Source organism: Strongylocentrotus purpuratus, unplaced genomic scaffold (genome assembly GCF_000002235.5).
Source record: "Strongylocentrotus purpuratus isolate Spur 01 unplaced genomic scaffold, Spur_5.0 spur5_scaffold_16, whole genome shotgun sequence".
NCBI classification, from domain to species: domain Eukaryota; kingdom Metazoa; phylum Echinodermata; class Echinoidea; order Camarodonta; family Strongylocentrotidae; genus Strongylocentrotus; species Strongylocentrotus purpuratus.
The window spans coordinates 25,136,850-25,161,234 of NW_022145601.1; the positions used below are offsets into that span (position 1 = coordinate 25,136,850).

At 35.1% G+C, this 24,385-nt stretch overlaps 1 protein-coding gene across 2 annotated transcripts; it reads right to left on the bottom strand.

The window, feature by feature from the left end:
* Positions 1-225: 225 nt before the first annotated feature.
* On the bottom strand, positions 226-24,342 carry LOC100892948 (TELO2-interacting protein 1 homolog). Of its 2 annotated transcripts, XM_030987127.1 has the most exons (27): positions 24,315-24,342; positions 23,323-23,531; positions 22,302-22,441; positions 21,701-21,776; positions 21,129-21,268; positions 20,119-20,231; positions 19,038-19,049; positions 18,165-18,445; positions 17,099-17,307; positions 15,968-16,024; positions 14,452-14,580; positions 13,595-13,705; positions 12,863-13,085; positions 11,536-11,800; positions 10,758-10,843; positions 10,055-10,105; positions 9,368-9,490; positions 8,530-8,572; positions 7,681-7,814; positions 6,908-7,109; positions 5,817-5,922; positions 5,051-5,133; positions 4,378-4,493; positions 3,922-4,009; positions 1,887-1,973; positions 1,261-1,383; positions 226-735 (listed from the first exon to the last, which is right to left on the bottom strand). In XM_030987127.1, exons 2-27 carry the CDS (start codon positions 23,505-23,507, stop codon positions 670-672), a joined length of 3,249 nt encoding a protein of 1,082 aa, XP_030842987.1. In that variant the 5' UTR covers positions 23,508-23,531; positions 24,315-24,342; the 3' UTR covers positions 226-669. The 2 variants fall into 2 exon arrangements, with proteins under 2 accessions (XP_030842987.1, XP_030842988.1); XM_030987128.1 differs by lacking the exon at positions 19,038-19,049.
* Positions 24,343-24,385: the final 43 nt, after the last annotated feature.

A 24,385-nucleotide genomic window follows, 5' to 3' on the forward strand; every position in this document is an offset into this window, starting at 1 on the left:
ATTAAGAAAATTTGAACTGCTGCCACTAGACCTTTAATATGTGTACATGTACATTTACATGTATCGAACATGAGATTTCCCTCAACATATGGGCAAGACAAGATCTTTAAGAGACTGACATTAAAAAACTTAAATAATGGCAAAGTTAAATTGTCAGTAGGAGACCTTTAACTTGATAAAAAATTAGATTTGTGTACGCTTTTCAAAGATGACAAGAAGCATTTGTCTTGGTAATTAGAACTTCAATTACATTAGGTGCTGTTAACCTAAAAACTTGAATTGTACTAATCGCCTGAAAAAATAATCCTGTGTGGCCAGAATGTATAAAATCAACCTCAAAAACTTGTAATAATAATATTAGGTCTTTTTACAGTGTAGGTAAAAACTCTACTACACTTAATAGAAAGTATATAATTACCCTAGCTGTAACTGAGCTGCCTTTTAATAATGAGGTGCTAAAGCATTCAAGGAATTTCTGCCTATAGGGTACCCCTTTACTCCACCTAGGTTGAGAGTGGCAAATGTTGATTCATGTCTTGGCAAAGAACTTTAGTGCTGCAGCGGGACTCAAACTACAAACCATGTGTTCTACATATGTAGGCCTTTATAAGATCAAGGTTAATTTCTTGAAAGGTAGGAGTGCTTGTGACATAATTATATTGACTGCCGTCATCTCAGGAGTTTCTCAATATTGCTCCACTGTTGTGTGTTCTGCTTTGATGAGTCACCAGCAAACTGAAAAGGAAAAGAAAAGGTGTGAAATATTCAGCCCCATGCTTTTGCTCATTTAATGTGCCACTATTAAAAAGGCCCTTTTTCCTTCGATAACATTGAGAAAAATCTTAATTGTCAGAAAGTCTCTGATTTATCCTCATTTTGATGCTCAGATAAATTTCAGTACTTTTTTATTATTTTATGTTTCATAAACTGTGACAAAATCTTATGGGGAAAGGTCATTTTCATATTCAGACAATATTTATGGAATAACTTGCCGGAATACATTAGAAATATATAAACAAATGAAAAGATCAGAAGTAATTTGAAAACATATCTATTTAGCACTTTGTAAGATGTCACAATTATGAACCCAGTGCACCATTTCCTCTCCTTCTGTATTCTATTCTGTAAAGTTCATAGGGATACAATGTATGCAATTATCCCTATGTGTAATGCTTCATTACTATTGCAATTATGATTCTAAACTAAAAATTGAGCTGTAACGCTAACATAGCACAGCACTGAAAGGGTCAAATAAGTTACCTTTATAGATGGAAAACATGGATGAGGTGGTTGTAATGATGAAGAGCTGCTTATATCAAGTAGACTGAACCATACAGCATCAGGCTCAGCTGCGATAAAACCCTCAAACGCTGATATACAAGCCTATCAATTAAAACAACAACAAATACTTTATATGTTATATTACTCTTTTCTATAGGGTGTACTGTGCATGAATCCATTAAAAATATTTTGAAAAAATATAACCACACTATATCACATTATCTTCATCTGTGCAGGCATTTGCATCTACACATTAACAGAGCATAAACAATTTTGAAATCATTACAAAAAAAAATTCTTTTCTAACAAATATTTCACTCTTTGTTTCTTGTTTAGTTTCTCTTCTTTCTGTTGTATTATATACTACAGATTACATTTCCCCTCAAATCTGCTGATGATTTTTGTTGAAAAGGGGTAAGGAAGACGAGTATGGTTTTAACTAAACCAGACTTTTAAAAACAGAGTGAGAGAGAGAGAAAGAGAGAGAGAGAGAGAGAGGGAGAGGGGAGAAGGGAGAGGGGAGAAGAGAGAGGGGGAGAAGAGGACAGTGAGAGTGAAAGAAAGGGAGATAAAACGTGAGAGGATGTGAAGTGATATAATCTGACCTCTTGTAGTCCTACTGGTTGACAGGCATTAAGGTAGGGAATGCAAGCCTGAACCATCACTAGCAGGTCTGCTTCACAGATGTCAACCTGTCAAAGAAAAAAAAAAGTGGTAATAAAGAGTTCTAGAGCCTGGAGCCTGTCTTATGAAGAGCTATAATCAATTCAAATAAATTGCAACTTGCTTTCAACGGCAACTCTTCACCATAGGTATTTTGGAAGACTTATGATCAACCTGGATCTGGTTTATGTTTTTGCTTTTATTATTATATACCTCATACATAGATTGTCATTCACTGATTGGTCAAGACTATATCACATGTCAAGGAGCATTTCGATCTATCAAGTATCATTACGTCAGAGGGGTTGATAGCTACTATCAAACCCTGGGATAGGACCCCTAACCCCTCCCGCGACTTAGTTGCGCACACAAATTTTTTGAGTTGCTAGGCTACCGCAATCGCGCGGTTACGCGCAGCGCGTAGGAATTCAATACTCTTGCCTTGGACTTGATGTTGGATTTTTCTTATTTGGGTTAGTAAATTCCTCTTGATCTCGTTTCCTGTTTTTAGAGCTAGATCTAGACCTACAGCTAGACCTAATCATGAATCAATAAAAAGGATGAGGTATATAAAACAAATATGGACTGCTCTGTAATCGGATGATGGTGGGAACTACCACTCCCTCGGTGGTGTTCACACCGGCCCTTCTATCACCCCCTCGGCTTCGCCTCGGGGGTGATAGAAGGGCCGGTGTAAACACCACCTTGGGAGTGATATTTCCCACCATCATCCTCATGAGCAGTCAATATTTGTATACTATTGCCTGTTGATTGATGTCATTCAAATTTCATAAATGTTCATTTATTTCTTTATATATGTGCAGGGCCTTTGTCATAAGCTTTGCTTTATCAGGGGTCCTTCCAATTTCTTCTTTGTACTTATTAATTATGTAATTAATATGTTTTTAATGGAAAAATAAATTGAAATTGTATCATAAGACAGGGCCCATGTAAAGACTGAAAGGAAACTAAATAAAGTTTATGAGAAAAGAGCATCACAGATTCCTACAAGGAAGACTGAAACAATATCATATTCAACATGAGAATAACGATTCTGGAATAACTCCTGTGCAAGCTAGACATGTATTAAACAGTCATTATTGGTAAGTCATTATACTTAGAACAACATCGACACTAACAAGACACCTGTAAATGATCACGGTCCTTATTTTACTAAAATTCAAACACAACGCTTGTTTTGTTTTGTTTGCTCATTTATTTTACACAACTGCTAAGGAAGTAAGTGTCTGTATGTATTAGTGTAGCAACCAGGGGATCAACAACTGCTTTTAGTCCTCTCCGAGGGACTTGGTAATGAGGATTAAGGCCTTACCATAGGGAACTAGTACATCGTCTTGGTTTCGAACCTAGGAACTCCCGGTTACGAGACTACGATTCTACCACTGAACCATCTCACCTCCTTTAATTGACTTTAAATGCGGTCTAAAGTTTTGTTTAAAGGGATTTGGTAACTTTTTCTTAGATCCTTAAAAAAATCCTTGACTTAGCTCATGCTGCAATAATAATTATAAACCTTTAGGTCAATCAGGAACCCCATGACTTTTACAAGCTAAATGCCTGTCTGATTATCACGATATTTATGATTGAAAATCAAATTCAAATTTTGCGTTTGCCTAACGGTTTTTCATAACACTACAGTCTATTGGGGGAGTATGGTAAAACCGGTCACTCAAAGATTTTTACTTTTTTGAGGCACTTCTTGATCATTTTAAAGCGCAATTTTTTAGGGCTTCAATAACACCATATCACAGACACTGATAACACATAGGGCCGTGCATCTCAGATTTAACATTGTTAAACGATCCCTTTAACAAAGGATACAAACTGAGGTCTATCTATTAAAGTTTTTCCATTGTGTGTCACTACTTTATAACTAGTGACGGTTTCAACTGAATGAGTAGAACATGGTGCAAAGTGGCTCAACTATTTCAGAATATAATGAAAGTTGAACATTACCTGTAAACATAGCTGACCTATTCCAGCTAGGATGGAATGCTGTAATTTGTAGTAAGCTGTATGGTGATAGCTCGAACCAGCCTTCTCACTGTATAACACAAAGGATAATGCAAAATAATGACTAGTGCACAACATTCTAAATATGAAAATACTAATTGCCGAACAAGAATTATATTCTAATAAAAATCTATCATACAAGGGTGAAAGACATAAATTAAACAAAATATAATTAAGATCAAAATTAGCTGCAAAATCACTAAAAGGCCCCCTCATATTTAGGGTTTAGAGTAACAACATCCCCCAAAAAGCTTGTTCAATTTGGTTAAAAATTGCTGAAACAATCTTTTAGCCTTGTAATTCTATTACAATTTACATATGCATTTCTCTCTTTCATTCATGACACATTCAAACACAGTACTTGAATTGAATTGAATTGAATGATGTTATAATACTAACCTCATTGCAGCATGAGTTTGTACGAAGGAGGTGAGTTTGGGCCAGACATCTTTCACAACTCTTCTTCGTATAAAATCCCTTGATGTTTCCGCTAAAGTGAGAAGAGTTTCAAAAGCCTAAACAAAGGAAGAAGAAATGGAAGAATGAACATACTTCTAAACTAACAAAAATATAGAGTCGTACGTGATATACAAATAACAATGTTGATCAAAATGAAGCATTACTGAATGTAAAAAAAATCACTTTGAATTATTACATACCTTATAAGTGCTGACAACATGCAAGGAATTTCTTCCTACCAGGTACAAATCTACTACACCTGAATAAAGAGAACCTATCAAAGATGAAATGCCTCGCATACCAGCATGAGTATTTGGCCAGGTAGGCAACAAGAGTCTGCCAATGAACCACTGCTTCACTCACCCTTTGTTTTAACATTCTTTTCAGGCTTCTTTCCACATTTATACATGCACTTATTTTCATAATTAAAATGTAACACTACACATTTGTGTTAACAAATTAAAAAATTTAAATAAATTAATTTATGAATACACTTAAAAGGGATGATAACCACCCCCCCCCCCCTCCTCCTTAAAAAACGGAATGTATATAATTCATCAATTCTCGAGTTGTCTAAAATTCGGACAAGAGAAAAGCTAAGTTTAATACTCACCTTACATGTGACTAGAATCTCCTGATCAGCAAACCTTAATACAAAGGCTGGCCATAGTTTGTGTACAAGAGGCAATAACACATCTACAAAACAAAAATAGAATTTTAAAAATACATGAATCATAAAATAAATACAATATAAAAAAAATTTAAACAAATATAAAGACTGGCCTATTCCTTAAGGGTAACTGTCTTAGGAGGCATTCATTCAGGGGGGGGGGTCAAATTTTATATGGGGTAATCATAAAGCAATACAATACAGTTTTATAAAGAGAAATTACAAAGGAGGTCTTCAGGAGGGGTGGTAGTCTAGGAATCTTTGTGCTCAAATCATTATCAACATGCCAGGTGGCCCAGTGGGTTAAGCATCTGCCTCTCAAATCAAAGATTGTGGCTTCGAATCCAACCCGGGCAGATGACTGAAGCTTGCATTGTGTGTAAATGTGCCCCTCCCCTGTTTCATGGATGCAGGCTATGTTAAAGTGGAAGATACTCTGTCCCTCAGATAGGACGCTTAATGGAGGCCCCATGTAGAGGAAATCAATACCTTTGCGCAATAAGAAAACACTACACTATTTGTATAATTGTAGGGGAAAATCCTGGTGTAGTGGTCCGTCTGTACACCCCTAATCAGTTTATACCAGGAGGAGAGACCTCTTTGCTTTTCCCCTCCCAAGCAAAGGTGACACCAAATATTTAATAATAATAATAAGGTTACATGAAAGACACAGAGACATGATACAAGCATACAGGCAGTGCTCCAGTACCTTGGTTTTGATGAAGTGCCTCTACAGCCGACTGGACAGTGCTAAGAACCTGAAGTCTCAGACGAGGGTTGGATGAAGACATGAGATTTACACAGTGCTCCAACACCTATGGTAAACAAGGAACAGGAAAGTCAACATGGGTTTCTTTAATAAACTACAAAGTGAGTGAAATATAATTAGTTATGGCAATAAAACTGTATTTTGAAAGAAAAAGGATAAAAACTGATTCTGAATTTATAATCATGCAGCAAATAATCCTCAGAAATCAAAGTATCATGTAGTTTGTGATTTTCATGATGTCAAATTTCCATACATGTGTTGGCCAGAAACCAACTTGCATATTGCACATGTATGCTAAGGGTTTGATATCATTATCATTTTATATCCAATTTATATTCAAACAATTCTATTCAAATTTTCAACATTCCTGCCCACCTTTCACAGCAAAGATTAGGAATCTCTCAAAGCAACATTAGGAATACAGTCCATCTTGTATAATTTTTCATACAGAATATTTCAGAAATAGAGAGGAATCTAGGGTTCAAAACAATAACTTGAAGGCCAACAAATAGGAATCATTCCTCCAAATATAGGAACGGTTGGCAGCTATGATTTAATCTTGAAGAAACAACATTTTCAGTGATACTGGTACACACTCAAGACTGCCGGGAAGGGAATTGGGCATGTCATGTCTAAGCACCATGAGAGCCCAGCAGAAACAGATACTGGCACTATACTAGAAGCCATCATCATAATCATCATCATAATAATAATAATCCATTCTTGTATAGTGCATAACACATTATGATACAATGTGCATGACCCTAGCTTTAGCTTTGGCAGCTGTTATTAGCGCACAGTGCATTTCAAGGAATAATCCAACCTGGTACCCATTTATCTCGCCTGGGTGGAGTGTGGCAATTGAGGATTAACATCTTGCCAAAGGACATTAGTGTTGTGGCAGGGATTTGAACCCCATTCCTTGTGGTTCACAGTCCTGAGACTTATCCACTAGACCACAACACCTCTACATCAAGGCCCACCGGCCTTCCTTCCCTCACTAGTTTGGGTTGTAGATTTTTCAAAATTACCTGTTTGACATTTTTAATGTGAAGAGGGAGTTCCTTGGGTTTATCTACTTCATCCATCCATTTCTCCTCATCTTCAACCTCATCTGTGTTCTCTGGATCCATCTCCACATCCAAGTTCTTCAGATCTTCATCAGCTTTATTCAAAGTCTGAATGTAATCATTGCAGAATGCAACGATGGAACTGACTTGATCTGATTCACAGCTGTAAGAAAAATATAATGATATAATAATATGTAGAGTTGAACCCACCGACATTACATTCACAAAGGCCACCTAGGCTAAAGTGTAATAATAATAATAATAATAATAATTTGCCTTGTTTACCCAGGGTAGCCTCATCATTATTCATACAGTTCTCCATGAGGGCCCTACAATCATATCACATTGTCTTTATCTTCCTACAGTGGTTTTGTTTACCCCAAGACCACTACTAATACATGATAATGTTAGCCAAATTTTGTATGTGCACATACCTATCTCAGTGATTAAAGTGGTTTTATTTTAACCCAAGAAATATATCAACCACTACCAACAAATGATACTGATAGCCACATTTTATATGGGCACATACCTATCCCAGCAATTAAAGTTCATGAAAGGAAAATAACTTCTACAAGTATATCAGAGTTTATGTTGTATCTCATTGCATGCTGGAACCAAGCGGGTCCTGTGTTAAGTGTACGGGAATACAAAAATTCAGTAGTTAACAGGTTAAAAATATGTTGCTTGGTGCATCTTACAAAGGAAATGAATGATTAAGTCTGACATCTTACCTCAGTACCTCTGTACATACTTCCTCCTCTCTGGAAGGAGGAAACCATCTATTGATAGCTAACACCAGAGACTGAAGAACACTCATCAACGATGTGGCATGGTCGCCGTGGTGATCGTCCATGAGATGAAAGACCTGAAATGACACGAAAATTCAATTACAAGAAAATCTATGTTTGCCACTCTTCACCCAGGGGTACCAATTGGATGCCCTATTAATGTGCTTTGCTCAGTATTGTGAGCGTCTGTAAAATGGCGTCTGGCTCAAATGCTCCCAGGGAGTGGAGAATGTGCATACAGTGTGTTACGAGCAAGCCAGACAGAAAACACTTCTTTTTTTAATTCATATATTTATACTGGAGGGCATTACTCAAGGTACATGTAGGTTTGAAAAAGGATAGATAGTTTAACAGAGTTGGTCATGTTATCATGAAGTCTGAAAAGCACATAGACTTCAACACATGTGTCTTAACATTGTCATTAGAAGAATGAATGCTGCACCTCGGATTTAAATTTTACTATAATATGAGGTTTGAGATATAATATCAGATTGAGAGATTTGTAATTGTGTAACAATTGTAATGTAAAATGTATCCACATACATGAGAAATTTATAAATAACATGACATTACTTGACCTTTCCCTTTCCATGCCCTTTCCATTTATTTGCCACATCATTTGAATAGATATGAGCATTACATTACAAAGATATTTGTCCTCTCACTAATTAATAACAAGTACAGATTATCAAAGAAGCCTGTTTACTGGTATGCAAAGAAAAACAATTATTCTGTTTGTTCTAATCAAGTTTGTTTATAAATCTATGGCAGATTGATTCATGTATACTGTACCTCTTCAATGGTATCCTGAAGCAAAGGCAGTATGTCGCATGTGCTGAAGACAAAAAGGGCAAAAGAAAAAATATTTCAAAAATATTTTATGAAACCAGATCAAGCATTCACATCAGAACTACAATTAATTAGAATAATAAATTCAGTAGGAAACCTATGCTTAACAAAAGCCTGATCTATTTAGCATAATGTGTTGCATAAATGGGAATGAGCAGGAATTCTTCAAAGGCTAACTTTTTTCATTTTGTTTTGAAACGTAAATATCATCCCAGTTGAACACAGTAAACTAAACTGTATCCAGTTTAAATCAAATGTTCCATCATCATTTTTGTAATCAATATACTGGATCAGGGGTGGTGATTATTAACTAGAAAAAATATCTGCATTCTTAAGCTCTGCAAACAGCTGTTTTCTTTATTCAGACTAATACATACCTGGGGGGTGTTTCATAAAGATGTTCGTAAGTTACGCACGACTTTATGCACGACTGGAACATGTTCTTGGGTGCTAATCAGATTCTCAATCATTTACATGTAGCACAAGAACATATCACCAGTCGTGCGTAACTTACGAACAGCTTTATGAAACACCCCCCTGCATTGATTAATTCAATACATCAGGTCCCTGTTTCATAAAACTTGTTATAAGTAACAAATGCTTAATTCTATGACAAGTACTCTCAGCCAATCAAATGCCATGATGCCAGTAGCTTATAACAGGTTTTGTAACTTGTTTTGATCACAGGTGTCATGAAACAGGGCCCTGAAGTGTTCAATACTGGTCAAGGTCTGAATAACATTAGAAGGTGAAATTGGAAAGTGACATTGATATGACCTACCTGTGTTGTAAGGTGACCTTGAGAACCAATGGTGCCTTGAGGTTCCATTCGTAATGCCTTAGACGAGCTGAGACAGAGTCAGACAAGTAGTCTACATTCATCAGCAGGAGTTCACTGATTGATCTGAATAAAAAACAAGACATTGTTAACATTTCTGAAGTCTTCTAATCTGGCTACGACTGGATTTGCAAGAAATTGCTTTTGCAATAAGATGTCTGTTTTAGGCCACTTCAAGATATTTTCAGTTTTGAGTTACTTTTTTAATTTGAAACTGCTACAGCATTTACATATGTAGGTACCAAAGCATGTGATATTTGGGCAAAGCGTGTGATATGTGGACAATTTAGAGACAAAGTATTCTACTGACACTAATTCAGTCGACAGCCATGTCCCACAATGCACCACTAACGGCATGACACAACATGCATGATGATGCGTGGGTACAGGAACTGGAAATCAATCTACACCAAGGCGACTTCACCAAAAGATGGCGCAGTTGAAAAAACATTAGAGCAGTGGTAGCGATGTGGGTAAAAAATTACACTTAAATTAAAACGACAACAACTAACCAAATATATATTGTTTATGATTTGAAGATTTTCGGGCATCTTCCTCCACACATTTCTTTATGGCAGTATATATTGATGTCCATTCGGAATGTTTCATAAATCAATGAATGACACTTACCTGTATCCACAGGCCTGGGAAATGATGGCTAGGGTTGCATGGGCATGCTGGCTGAAAACAGGAAAAATAAGATGAAAATATTAAAATTGATTGTGTAAATTTAATGAAAATGTATAAATATTCATTTTTCTTTCAGAAAAGGAAAATGCTTTCTCAACCATCTGCCTACCGTGTACTACATGTACATCTTTTGAGAGTCAAAAGGGCGTTAGGTCATATCCTTGAAAAAAATTGTCAATGAACTTCTGGCTCTTCCACAGTAAGGATTAAATACAAAATCTTAAGATATCATTGAATCAATCTACTTCAAACTATATGAGAGTTCCCCATTGTCACTGTTTTGTCTGTACATGCACCTAATGATACACCCAGCATTTTATAGATAAGTGCTATTAACTTATGTCATATTAGTTATATCAAGTATTACTATTAATGTATTAATACACTGCACTTCTTCTTTGCCTAGTGTAGTAAAAAAAGTCTACCCCCCTCTCTCTCTGTTTTGTCCCTCCGCTTTTCGGAGATCAGCAAGTTAAACGTCAAAACTAGAATCATCTGCCCTGAAAATAATTTTAGTTTTACATGCCCAATATATATAGGACTATTGTGTGTACATAGCAAAATGTCTTATATATGTTCATACTTCATACATGCACATCTACCAAATGCCTTAACTAACTGAAATGAAAACCAGTTGACTAACCAAACCAATGTCCTTTCATCCGCCATCCTTTCAAGTACTAAGTAGAGACAATGCATCAATAGTTGATTAAACTGAGCTCCTAAAACCTGTACATCATGTTGAGTGAAGTAAGAAGAAAAAGAAGCATTAAATTCATTCAATTGATGCTACAAGGCCCCACTATCAACTGGAACAAAGGGATATCTCTGCCAGACCTCAACAGATAATGATAATAATATTAATAATAATAATGATAATAATAATGATCCTTATTTTTTCACTAGTAAAAGTTTACAGATCAATTTACAAAAAGAAATAATCATAATAAAAGACAATCACATTAATGGTAAAATACAGTCATAACAGCTTTAGTTGGGTAGGTTACAGAAAATCAGTTTTGTACAATGAGAATACCAACAGAGCAAGAGAGTAGAAGAGGGCAAAAAGTAGGCAGAGGAGGTGAGTAGAGCAGAGAAGAAAAATAGAAAGAGAGAGTGAGCCAAGAGTTACAATGAAGTATAAAATGTAATTTAGCTGTATATACTGACATAATAAGGATAAATAAATCTTTAGAGTTCAGTTTAATGGAGAAAGTTAACATCAGATCGTAGCTAATAAACAGGGGAAGTAAGAAGAATAAAATTTCATGTAGCAAACAATGAGTGCAAGTATTGTAAAAGGAACTGTAGTGAGAGACGAAACGGGAAAAATATATACATTGTACATTTTATGCAGTGTTAGAATATGGTAATCGCACAAACAGGGGCCTTCACCAGACGCAGAGTTTAATAATGCTCACCTGAGCAAAGACTGCAATCCCATCCAAGAGAATACATTTCAGAAGGGTATTATGATTCATCTGTGATACAGTCAACGCATCTCTAGATGATGATGATGATGATGATGCATTCCTCAGTATCAGGTGGGTAGGAGGAGCAGACGGTTGCCATGACAATGATGATGATGAAGCTGATGATGATAACGGAGCAGTAGATGGAGGAGATGATGATTGGGTAGTAGGAACATCCCAGCATGAAGGTGACAGGTACTCATCAAGCAACATACTGCAAAAAGTATCAAAAAGAGTATTGAATAGTAAACAAATATACCATGCACTGAGAGGCTCTAGTTGAAATTATGAATCGAGGTGGCAGGAATAGCACTTTCTGTCGCTGAGGAATCCACAATTTCACTAGTGGCTTGAAATAGTGCATGATATATTTGTTTTGTATTCGTCAAACAAATTTTCATAAAAAAAAACAATTTCTGTCACCGAGGAATCCGTAATTTCACTAGTGGCTTGAAATAATGCATGATACCGATAGCACATTGATCTTGATCGATCAGATCTATGTATCTATGACGTCATCCATGGTCTAGAATGACGTCACGGTATAGCACATTTTGCTTATCGGTAACATCATAGCAATGTTATGTTTGGTCGCATGATGCTACGTTGACCAATCACTGAACAGGATTTCATGAATCAAAAATATGAAATATCGTGTAGCACAGTTTATTGGCAATTCCAAGGTAGATGGGCATTTCTGTGTTCCATATGTTACAAAGTATTGTGGAATTTTGAACATAAATTGACATGTGTCACTCCACTTTATATTTGGTGTGATCACAGCTCTATAGGGCTATAGAATTGGATTAAATTGAATTGAATTGAAATGGTATTTATAATCAAATCCACACAGCAGCCCAAGGGTTGAATGGTATGGAGCTCACAGAGTACAATCACAAAAACAATATGTCTTTCAAATCTATCCATATATCATAGTAATACAATAATAGAGAGAGAGAGAGAGAGAGAGAGAGAGAGAGAGAAAGGGAGAGATGAGACAGGAAAAAACAACGATATTTCAGTCTAGGGGAAGAAGAGCTTGTAAATAACCTACTAAGTGAGTTACGGTATTAAATCAATTAACTTCATGCCAAATCCAAGATGTGATCAGTAATGTATCAACAAAAGAGCTTGGACTTGCACTATGATTTAAGTAGTATACGTACATCACATTGCAAAGACCATTTGGGAGGGGGGGGGGGGGGCTAAGTTGAAAAACCATTTCCATTTCTGTTTCTGCAACCAAGATCTGACTATTTAAAATCTTCACTCTTACCTGACTATAGATTTCAATTCTTCTGCATCTTCTATCTTCAGTGCATCCTCTATTTTCTCCTCTTCCTCCGTCTCCTTCTCTTGCCAGATAGAGAGTTGATCGTCATTAGCAACGAGGAGTGTTCCTTGCATGATCTCATTCATGATCATGGTGGCTTGTTTCACGTAGGATGGAGACTCGTGGAAATAGGACAAGAAGTTATCAATCAGGAGCGAAACGTTCCCTGCAAATATGATTCACAGTCAAAATATTAATGATGACAGCATTGAGTGCATCCTGTATTAAACAAAAGGGTCCTATCTTATAAAGAATTGATATTAATAGCAACTCATTTGTGATTGATATCAATTGCAACTATGTACATAAGAGATAGGGGACCGCAAACTTGCAATTGATGAGGGGACTTGCCAATTGATTTTGATCAATTAGTCTTTATAAGGCAGAGCCCAGCTTAGCTCAAAATCTGCATAGCACGGGACATGGGCACCTTACTTGCGCTCTGCCACCAGAAACAGATTTCTAATTTAAAATCTTTTGTCGCATCTGGCTACTTATGATGAGTGTGACGGACAACTCTGATTTCCCAAGAACTGACATTTTCTCTCCGTCTGTGGGATTGAGAGCTTTTGCCACTAAGAGGTATTATTCACTATGAAAGTATCAAAGCACAGCATTAATCAACTAAAACCATATAGATTGAGATATACACACAAACAAGCAAACGTGACTCACCATATTGCCCTAGCAGTTGGCACAGTTGAAAGATCCCTTCATAGATCTTGTGGTCTGAGAAATGTTTGAAGTCTCTTGAATGACCTCTTCTGACCTCACCACCACTCAGGTCTTCAAGAAAACAAAGCAACAAACAAAATCAAACATATAAAGACATTTGGATGTATTTAAAAAACTGAATTTCAAATGCATACTGTGTATTATCTTGAGAGAATCAGAAGGCATTAACTCATATAAATTAAAATAGAGTTGACATAATTATTCATACATTTTTTTTATTGGTATATATTAACTGACCAGCAGCACAGACTAAAGGGGTCAGGTTTACAACTAGAATAATACAATATATTCCATAATATTATAAACATCAAATGTAAAAAAAGAAATAAAGTATTAACAAAATGAAAAATAAGAATTATACATTGCATCAGTACGCCTACACCTGCTCGATTTCAATTTATCAATTCAATTTATTAATTTCATAAAATAAAAAGATACAATATATATTAAAAAAGCGCCTGGGAAATCGCTGTAAAAAAACAAGTGGCTTGCAGTAAAACACAGCGATTCCCCTTTGAATCGTACTATTGAAAACAACGAATATGGAATAGGAAACTTAAATCATTGGACCATTACAAACAATTAACAAATAAATAAATAAAGAAACATAAAAAAAATGAATATTGTCAACATTTAGTTTTTGTCATTCAAAACTTTGCAGAGCTCTGTACTGCTTCTCTTCATCTTATATTTCTAATTTGTGCTTCAAGTATCCATTTTTTTGTATTCTTAATCAAATGTGGGAATAGAACTTAGATCAACATGCATGCTCCTTAGGATGACAGTACTACATGTACCTGCTTGAGGTGCTGGTGTAGTTTCTAAGATTCCTGTATCCCTTATGCTGAGCTCTAGAGCTTGTAGTAAAGCTATGGATAATCTCTTCAAGTGAGGGGCTGAATTGAGAAGTGAATTCAGTCTGTGACCTGTGAAAGATAAAGAATTTTGTTATTATCATTATTATTTATTAATTTATTGCAACTGCTAGGAATAATAAATCGTATTCCTATTAATAATTACTACTACTAGATGAAATAAACAGTTAATATTTACAAACTTTGGACTTTACTTCATCTCAGACAAGAGAGTGCAGTCACCATGAGACTTGTTCTAGAATCATCTAAATTCTATTATTGTATATACCAGTATCTATATTATACAAATACTGGACTGTATAAATGCTGCTACATGTATCTTCTGTTCGTAATTGTAAATGTAATTGATGGACTGCTAAGAAAGCATAACAACCAGTGGACCCACGGCTTTAAGTTCTCTCTGAGGGACTTGGTTATGAGGATTCATTCCTTACCAAAGAGCATGAGTGCATCGATTTGGTTTCGAACCCGGGACATCTTGGTTACAAGACCAATGCTCTACCACTGAGCCATGGTGCCTCCTGGAAATAGTCTTTCTGATATGCCTTCACCTTATATACAAGAGGTACATGTATGATCACAGTCATGCAGATTAATCACTTGACTGGGAATGTAATGATTGTGGGTTCAAGCCCCGGCACGACACCTTTGAGCAAGGCATTTTATCTGCATCTACATCTACATGCAGATTAATCACTTGACTGGGAATGTAATGATCGTGGGTTCAAGCCCCGGCATGACACCTTTGAGCAAGGCATTTTATCTGCATCTACATCGTTCCTCTTCACCCAGGAGTTAAAGATAAACTTTAGTACTGGTAATGCGATTGAATTGTGAAAGAAAATGTGTGGAAAGGCTCAGAAACAGTTGATCATGTAATGTAGCATGTAAGTATTGGTGTGCACTGCAAGGTTCTGGAGTCATCAAAATCATAATAAATTTGACCGAGTCTTGGTAAAGTAACAAGCACTCACATAGAAAGCTATATATGGGACAACACACATGGTGTCGGGGCTAGTACTACCTTGATTTCCTTGTCTTTCTATGCTCATTACTCAGCCAGTGTACATTTTCTTCCAAAATTGTTTGGCACATGTCATTTATTTGTAATCTTGAACATTCAGTGTAAGTTTCGTTTGATTCTGTGAGAATTATTATTTTTTTTTTACCAGTACTGGAGTTTATCTTTAAATGAGTATGTGCAGCAGGATAGGGAAGTCATTGTGTAAACCCATAAAACAGAGCGACTGGCTGGCATGCGCTGCAGTGCAAAATCATAGCTGAAACCAGTAGCTGACTCGGAGGTAATAATATTATAAGTGCTTCAATTAATAATGGAAATGGTAAGATACTTTTAATTATAAGAAACATTCTTTATTACTTTTAGAATTAATTGTAAAATACTGTTCCTTACACAACACAATAATAATGTGCTTACCGAGCAGCTTGACGTATCCAACCATAGCAGTTACAGTGGACAATTTCTCCTCATCATCTGTCGGCATTACAGGCAATCATGAAAAGAGAAGGGGGCATTAAAACAAATTTTATTACATATTTTATTTAATAATGTCCTATACACATGCTGATAGTAGGGATTTATGTAGACACAATGATAATTTTCTGAAACTCGGTTTCCTGATCTCTTCCTTTAAATCTTCATTGTATCCCATGGTCTTCTTTTATATCTCATCAATATCATTATATGTCCATTACTATAACATATTCTCATACACTGTGTATGTACATGTGTGTCTTACAAAAGATATATGTACAAGACGGTGAGTTGTCGGTTTGTCTACAACCAGTTCTTCTACTACTATTCACATGGTCTAATAATCATTTGATGAATATGATATGATTAAATAATTATTAGACCATATGGATAGTAGACCAAATGAGCATTAGACATACTGGAAATTAAGCCGATTAGAAATTATACTAAATGAGCAATAGACCAAATGGGAAGTAAAGGCAGACTTATTCGAGATTAGACCAAATCAAAATTAGACCAAATGACTATTAGCCTAAATGATCAATGGACCAAACGATAAGCATACAAAATGATTATTAGACCATGTGGATAACAGAGGGTTGGGTGTAGACCATATGGGAATAGACCAATTCGGTAGTAGACGAACCGGTTGGAGACCAAACTGCAATGAACCTACAAGCAATAAAAAACATTTTTGAAATTGAAATTGAAATTGAAATTGAAATTGAAATTGAAATTGAAATTGAAATTGAAATTGAAATTGAAATTGAAATTGAAATTGAAATTGAAATTGAAATTGAAATTGAAATTGAAATTGAAATTTGAAATTGAAATTGAAATTGAAGCTTAGAGTATTTTATTACATTTACTGTCAATTTATACTAACTGTAAGCTGTCTTTTCCTTACCTGCTGTTCTGATAATTCTTGGTAGCATAGTGACAAGTTTATGAAGGTTATCCTTCATGTTGAAACCAATTATGATTTGATTAAATTTGATAACATTTAATTACATTTAATTACATTTGATTTCATTTACTATCAGTTATATTAAACATAAGCCATCTTGTTCTTACCTGCTGTTCTGATGATCCTTGGTAGTACAGTGACAAGTTTATGAAGATTATCCTCCAATAGCTCACTCAGCATTCTACTCTCTACGGTCAAGGACTCTTTAGCCATTGACCTCAGGATGGCTTGACTAGGGCTGGACACCTGGTCATACCTGTCCTGGGCCAGACTGACCAAGACCTCCAACACCTTGCCCATGCTGCAGGACATGGAGCTAGAAAAACAGACAGAAGTGAGACACATGGGGTGGAAAACTGCAATCATGGCATTATCATTTTTACTGGTAAAATAACAAATATTGACAATATATGATACAAACAGTAAAGTGCTTTCATAATTAGTGATGCAGAAATAAGTGGCTTTTACAGCAAACAGCAAAAAGTCTTGTTAGAAATGGAAATTGCTTTTTTTTTGTGTATTGCATGTCTTTTTAGCAGACGGCGCTGAGCAGAGCAGAGGAGCTCTTGTTTGGTTTTAATTACGAACTTGCTTAATGTTACACAATATCATTTCAACTTCTGACAAACAAAAAGGTAAAAGTCAGGGGATCTGAGATTCCAGCATTTGATAGGTGAAGATATAAATGCCGGCAATTTTTTCGTGATTTAGATACTGCAATTTCCTAGAAGCTTATTTGGTTTGATATTTTAAAGCAGGATTGCTTTGATAATCATAAAAACAAGAAACTAATATCATTTAACACTTCAACTGGGAAGAAAGAATACAACATTTTCAGACAGAAATTGATGCAGAATGTGTTTACACACAGTTTGGTATTTAGCACCACTTTCTTGAAATATGGACATGTAATTTTTTAGTTTGATACCTATAACAAGGAGCTATACTGGGCAGTGTGGAAATGTGCCAGTTCATAACATCATACTCATAATCTAGAGAAGAAATGGAGATTGTATATCAAAACAATTTCTGCTGCCCATGGTGGAATTTTAAGTAAATACTTTGGTGCTCCTACACTGACCATATCTATGAAAGTCACAAGGATTCAATCAAAGGTTTTACTCAAGATAGGCACAGTTTCTAATATCTACATTTAATCCTTTACTCACTTACCTCTTTGTTCTGAGGATGAGAGTTTCTGCAAACCTAACCAAAGCAAGCCTCACTCTCCAGCTTCTACTGGTTACCATGGTAACAATCTTAGCGATGAGAATGTCCAGTTTGGATGCGGTTCCAGTGAGCCAGGTCTCCGTCTTGGAAACTAGGAGCGACTCCTCACCATCTTGGAGAAGCTGTCTCTTTGTCACATCCTCAGATTTTTTAGTTTTGTCTAGAGGGAGGAGTCTGTCATCCATCACCATGGAGATGTGTTTGGACCAGCATTCAATTGCATTCTGGGTAAAATATTTTTAATAAATTAAGAAATATCCATTACAGTTGTATTAAGTTAAATTTGTTTAATAAAAAAGCAAATAAATAAGTAAGTAATAAGTAAGTAAATATTATCAACAAATAAATGAATAAATGAATAAATGAATAAATGAATAAATGAATAAATGAATAAATGAATAAGTAAATAAATAAATAAATAAATAAATAACATAAATTAATAAACAAGTAAAAACTGCAATGTTTATTTAGTGCAATATATTTTTCGCTTGAAACTCTCAAAATCCATTTTAGATGATATCATACGAAATATATCTCTCTTTGGTACAAGAAAGCTTTTTACTGACATTAGACAGCATTAATTAAGTGTTCTACATCAGACACTATGTAGAGAAAAAAAATTATAAAATAGTTTTGAAGAATCATGAGACAGACACACACGCATTTATAAAGCACCGAGTTGTGTCTGCTAAGACAATTTTGTGATTAATTAATTAAGTCATATATCATTCATATAAATACAACATGTTGAGAATATCATAACAAGAATAATTTTAACAAGTAGGTATATTTGAATCAAAATGTGTGTTTACTCACCATTGTCACATTCTGGCATGGGAGAAAGGAAAGAAATGATTATTCAGCATCAAATGAACAGATATATACTAATAAAATCATATTTTCTGTAGCTAGAATGTTTACTTGGTTTCCTCCTCTGTAAGACTTTGGCGGTAAGCGCTTTATAAGCACCCTTATCTATTACCATTATAATAAGCATGTGTCATCTATCCTAAGACGACTGCTTTACAATGGAACACAAAAGACTTTTCTTGTCCACATTTAAATGCATAGCACACAATATACTACTTAACGTATCAAAAAAGCAGGATTTTTCAGTAATTCAACATTTTTAAAACACTGAACAATGTGCAGATTTTAGAAGTTTTTGGTAGACCGATGTTTGTCTGATCTGGAGTTTGTTGTATTAGTTTTTGTTTTTTTGCAATCCTAGCCTACAGGTATTTCTTTGATATTTATGTTGAGTTTTATATCATATTAAAGCTGAGAATCTACTCGTGTTAGAAAAAGACTTAGATGTATCAAACAAAGCAATAGCCAGATTGTGTCTTGCCCACTTGTGACAAACTTATATCAGTTTGATTGCACTTGGAACAATGTATACAAAGTTACTAATTATAAGAGTTTTTTTTTTTTTTTTTGGGGGGGGGGGGGGGCAAGTAGAGAAAACCTTAATTGATCTTTAACCTTAGGAAATGACCTCCAACTAGAACATGGAGGTCCTCTGAAAGTATCTCTCACCCAAGTTTGGTCACAATTAACAGTTGCCAAGTATTACATTTGTCAAAAAGACTCTTGCAGGTAAACTATATGAACAAATCGGTTTATTGCAGTATGGTCTAGCTATCCCATGATCTTTTAATCATAAATAATAATATTCCTCAATAAATTATTAGACCTTCTGGATGGTAGACGGAATGAGCATTAGACAAACTGGTTATTAGACTAAATGAACAATATACCAAATGGGTAAATGACTATTAGCCTACATGGTCCTTATAGACCACGGGCAAATGATGAGTAGACGAAATGATTATTAGACCATGTGGATAGTAGACAAACTGGTTGTAGACCAAACGGCAATTACCATCACCCTTACCTGTCCTTGTTTTGGGTTGGCCAAGATGACTCTGCTGATCGTCACTGAGAGGCCAGGTAGGAATGATGCAAAACATTTAGAAGCTTCTCCGTATACCAGCGACGCATCATCGTCTTTAACAAACAAAAACATTCCATTCAAAGAATGAGAATTCAAATGTAAATGAAAATCAAATCAGAATCTGTAATTAAAATATCAGCATACAGGTAATAATTTGCATTTTCTTGGGGGAATTTTTGTTGACTCTTGATGAACAATTACACTAATCTTCAGTGCTACAAGCATTTTATTTGATGTTCTTACCATTTTTTCTTTCAATTTGTACTTATGGCTAGTTCCTTTTATTGACTCTTTTATAGTTTGTTTAAATCATGATAAAATACAATAATGCAGTTTAAATGACATCAAAAAGCATTTTTGAACAATTAAGATCTTAGTTGTGATTTCAAAGCAGTCATTGTCATTGATTTGTAGACTGTTCCCACTGTATTTATGGATGATTGAGTGTTTGGTGGAGTGGAAAACTGACAAACTTGCAATAATCTGTATGAAACTCAAACTCAATAATAATCTCACAATCAGTCGAGCAAAACACATTCCATCTTCCAATCAAAAGGTGAAAACAACACATTGCACTTCCTCAATTACCACATCAACATTCAACATCATTAAAAACAAGTTTAATTTTCTAAAGAATAGAAGAATACCCCACTGGCATTCATACATGACTGCCTCAATATCATTACCAAACACAATACATCCTCCAGACAAAGGCAGAGTTCACTGTTGACGATGCATTCTGCAACATTTCACTTGGCCCCATATTCAACTCTATTGCACATTAACCATTACAAATAGGGCATCACTGTAAAGTGAAATAAAGTGGCTTTTCAATGATACTAAATTCAAGTATTGTAATATCATATCAAAAGAGATAGCAATTAATGCTCAAACTTGATCTGCAGAATTTCTTTTTTTGAGGAGTTTATATAATCTTGATTTTTGTTTACCTGGCACAAAGCTGGTAAGACATTTCAGGGCAGCGACTTGAAGTTCTTTCATTTTCTCAGCCTCAGACAGATTCAGAAGTAGAGAGATACAATGCCCTAGCATGGGCAAAGACTGGGGAGACATCAGCTGTAAAATAATCCTGTAAAACATTTGTTTACATAGCAGAAAAAATTATATATTTCAATTAATTAAAAATTTAATCTTAAATGCCCTTACCACCCTCTTTCTTCTTTATAAATCAACAATAGTTTTCTGTTGTCTTTTTAGCTTATTGAAGTTAAGATTTTACATTGAAAAATTAATGACACAATTGATAGCTAGATGACAGACAGAGATGATAATCATTGAAAATAATTCCTACTACAAATGCACTTTCTGACACTTATTATTACAACTAGCATTGATGCAAACAAAATAAACTATAAAAGGTATAAAGTTCTAACAAGAAAAAATTATTTATAATTGTGCTGCAATAATCAAGATTATTCATTGCAGTATATCTTCTTTTAAGAAACTTGATGATAATTATTTTGCTTGTTTTGTTTGTTGTATTCATTAATGCTATACTCACGCTGGGTCAGCAGATTTCAGCATAGCTGTCAATGCCTTCACTACCGCTAGCTTCAACTCTTCAGATCCGTCAGATGCTAAGATACAATGAGACATTTCAACTCATCTTCTTGTAAAGCAAATTATACTTTCTGCCTTTCTGGCTCACTTTCCACAATGTTTTGCCTTCAATACTCACATTCAGGGAACATAATCAAACGAAGCATTCATCATAAACAAGTTACACTCAGTTCATGACCAAAAAAAATTCTTTGGGTGATATGTTCAGCACATGAAATATTGCTTGTGTTACACAGGATAGGTAAATGATTTCAGCGCCCCATGTTATAAATATTTGTGATTGATCCAAATCAAATGCAATTCCTCCAATCAATCATAAGTTTACAATATTGAGTCTTCTATGACCTATCTCTTATGTACATAGTTGCAATTGATATCAATCGAAAATAAGTTGTGATTGATTGCAACTGTTTATTTAGACAGAGCTCAATCGTAAATATTCAGAGAAGAGATGTACACATATTTAGTATCCTGCTTGTCACAAAAAGAGCCTCTTCCAACTGATAGTAATACAGCGTGGTGAAATGGTCTATGACACATACCTTGCCCATTGGACTGTTTGGAGCTGATTGTAACACACAGAGCTGTGAAGATATCAGAGAACATTTCCCAGTTGACGAGAGTTGTCTTCTCCAGTATGCTTTGCATGCACAGTACACCAGCTTCACACACTCCAGTTGAACTAAAAGAACAGAATGTGGAAAAACAGAAGCACTTGTTAAATTTCATTTATATGAAATGGGAGGAGAAGTTGTCAGTTGACGGCCAGGGAGGTGTTAAATTACCTACACCATACTTTTGGATAACCTGGGCCCTGTTTCATAACAAATGCTAAATTTCTATGATAAATATGCTCTCAGTCAATCAAATGCCACTATTTCAGTAGCTTATACCAGTTATTATAACTTGTTATTGATAACAATTAAGTTTTATGAAACAGGGCCCAGATTTAGGAACTTTTTGAAAGTACACTTGTATTTAATTTCAGGTATCTCAGTACTTAAGATGAAAACTAAGTATTTAAAATATATATGATAAATACAAACAAAGATTACATAGCTGCATTGTTTAAAATTATATCGAAGAATCCGATAAATTCACCAAAATTGACAAGAAACAAAAACTTACATTAGAAATGAAGAAGAACCATTGAACATATTGTACTTCAAATTGATAGTAAACATAAACAAATTTACAATTTATATACAAAGTAAAGAGAGAAAGGGAGAAATGAAAAGGGACAAGCTGGGGAAGACAACAGAGAGAAAATAGAGTAAAGGAAAAAATATAAGAGTGTCATTTCATTCGCTCATAGTTTACATTTTCTTTCTAGTACAGGCATTAGCGTTGAATTATTGGGCACTTATATAATTGCGAATACATGTAATAAATACATCATACATTACAGTGAAATACATAAAAATGATTTAGCTTGAAACTCTGCAAATATTTGAATAATCATTAGGATGATTTACCAACGGCAAAAAAATACACAAACCATCAAACAAGTTTGTTAAAATGAGATAAGTAAACTTTGCAATTAATTTGAGATAACTAACTCACAGTTTTGATTGGTTTTTAAGGAGGATCCTAAGAGGGAAGAGGACATATTGTTGCAATGCCTGAAGACTCTCTGTATCTAGATCCTGGATGCTCCTCGCTACAGCCTGGATGCTCTCCAAGGTCTGCTCCTTCATCAACACCACACATAATGGTCTGAGACACTCAAAGGCACTGCTCTTTGACATGATGGGCAGGCAGCCGGCAGCCGCCTGTGGTTCAGGAGAAAAACAAGAAAGAAATTGCATGAACGCATATGTAGAACCCTCACATTGTGTGTCCGGACAGGTTGTTTATCCCGACACTGTCAGACAGTCAATTTCAAAACAGTAATTAGAAGAGAGTTACATGCACTATTTAATGAATCTTTTATGAGTTATATTGGATAACATGATATCATATTATCATAATAACATAATTTTGTCTTCATGATGGTTAAAGATTATTAAGAAGTGCAGAAGAACCCTCAGCTAAAATAGCCCAGGTAATGAATGAAATGAAATCCGAGAGAAGAGAAAAAGATTAAAAAATCAAAGTCACACCAGCAACATACAGATTACAGCGTCAGTAAGTTGAAAAGATTGTATTTTAGGTGTCATCAATCTATTGTCACTAAAGTACCGATTTTGAGTGAACTCAGCTCAGTTGAGTTTTGTACAGTGGTGTTTGAAATGTTGAGAATCAATAGAACAGTTTTTAATACACAGCCAGGATTATGGGATAGTAATGCAGCTATGTCATGTGTGAGTTTAGATCGAGATTCTAACTTTAGAATCTGACAGTTGCGACTTACGTGGATTTCAGGTTGTGGGACTACACACTAGTCCCCACACTTGGAAAAACTGTCCAGGAAAACGTATATTAAACAATTAAATTGATATAAAAGTAGTACTAAGTAAATGTTAAGTTCATCTATAAACGAATTTTCTGTTGATAAAAGTTTAGACCCACTTGGTTCACACAAAAAACATAATAAACTGGGCGGTTTTACTCACAGAGGATCCTGAAAATCGTGATAAGACGGTGTCTTCAAGGAGACAAATAATAAAGCAAGGGTCTGCACCAA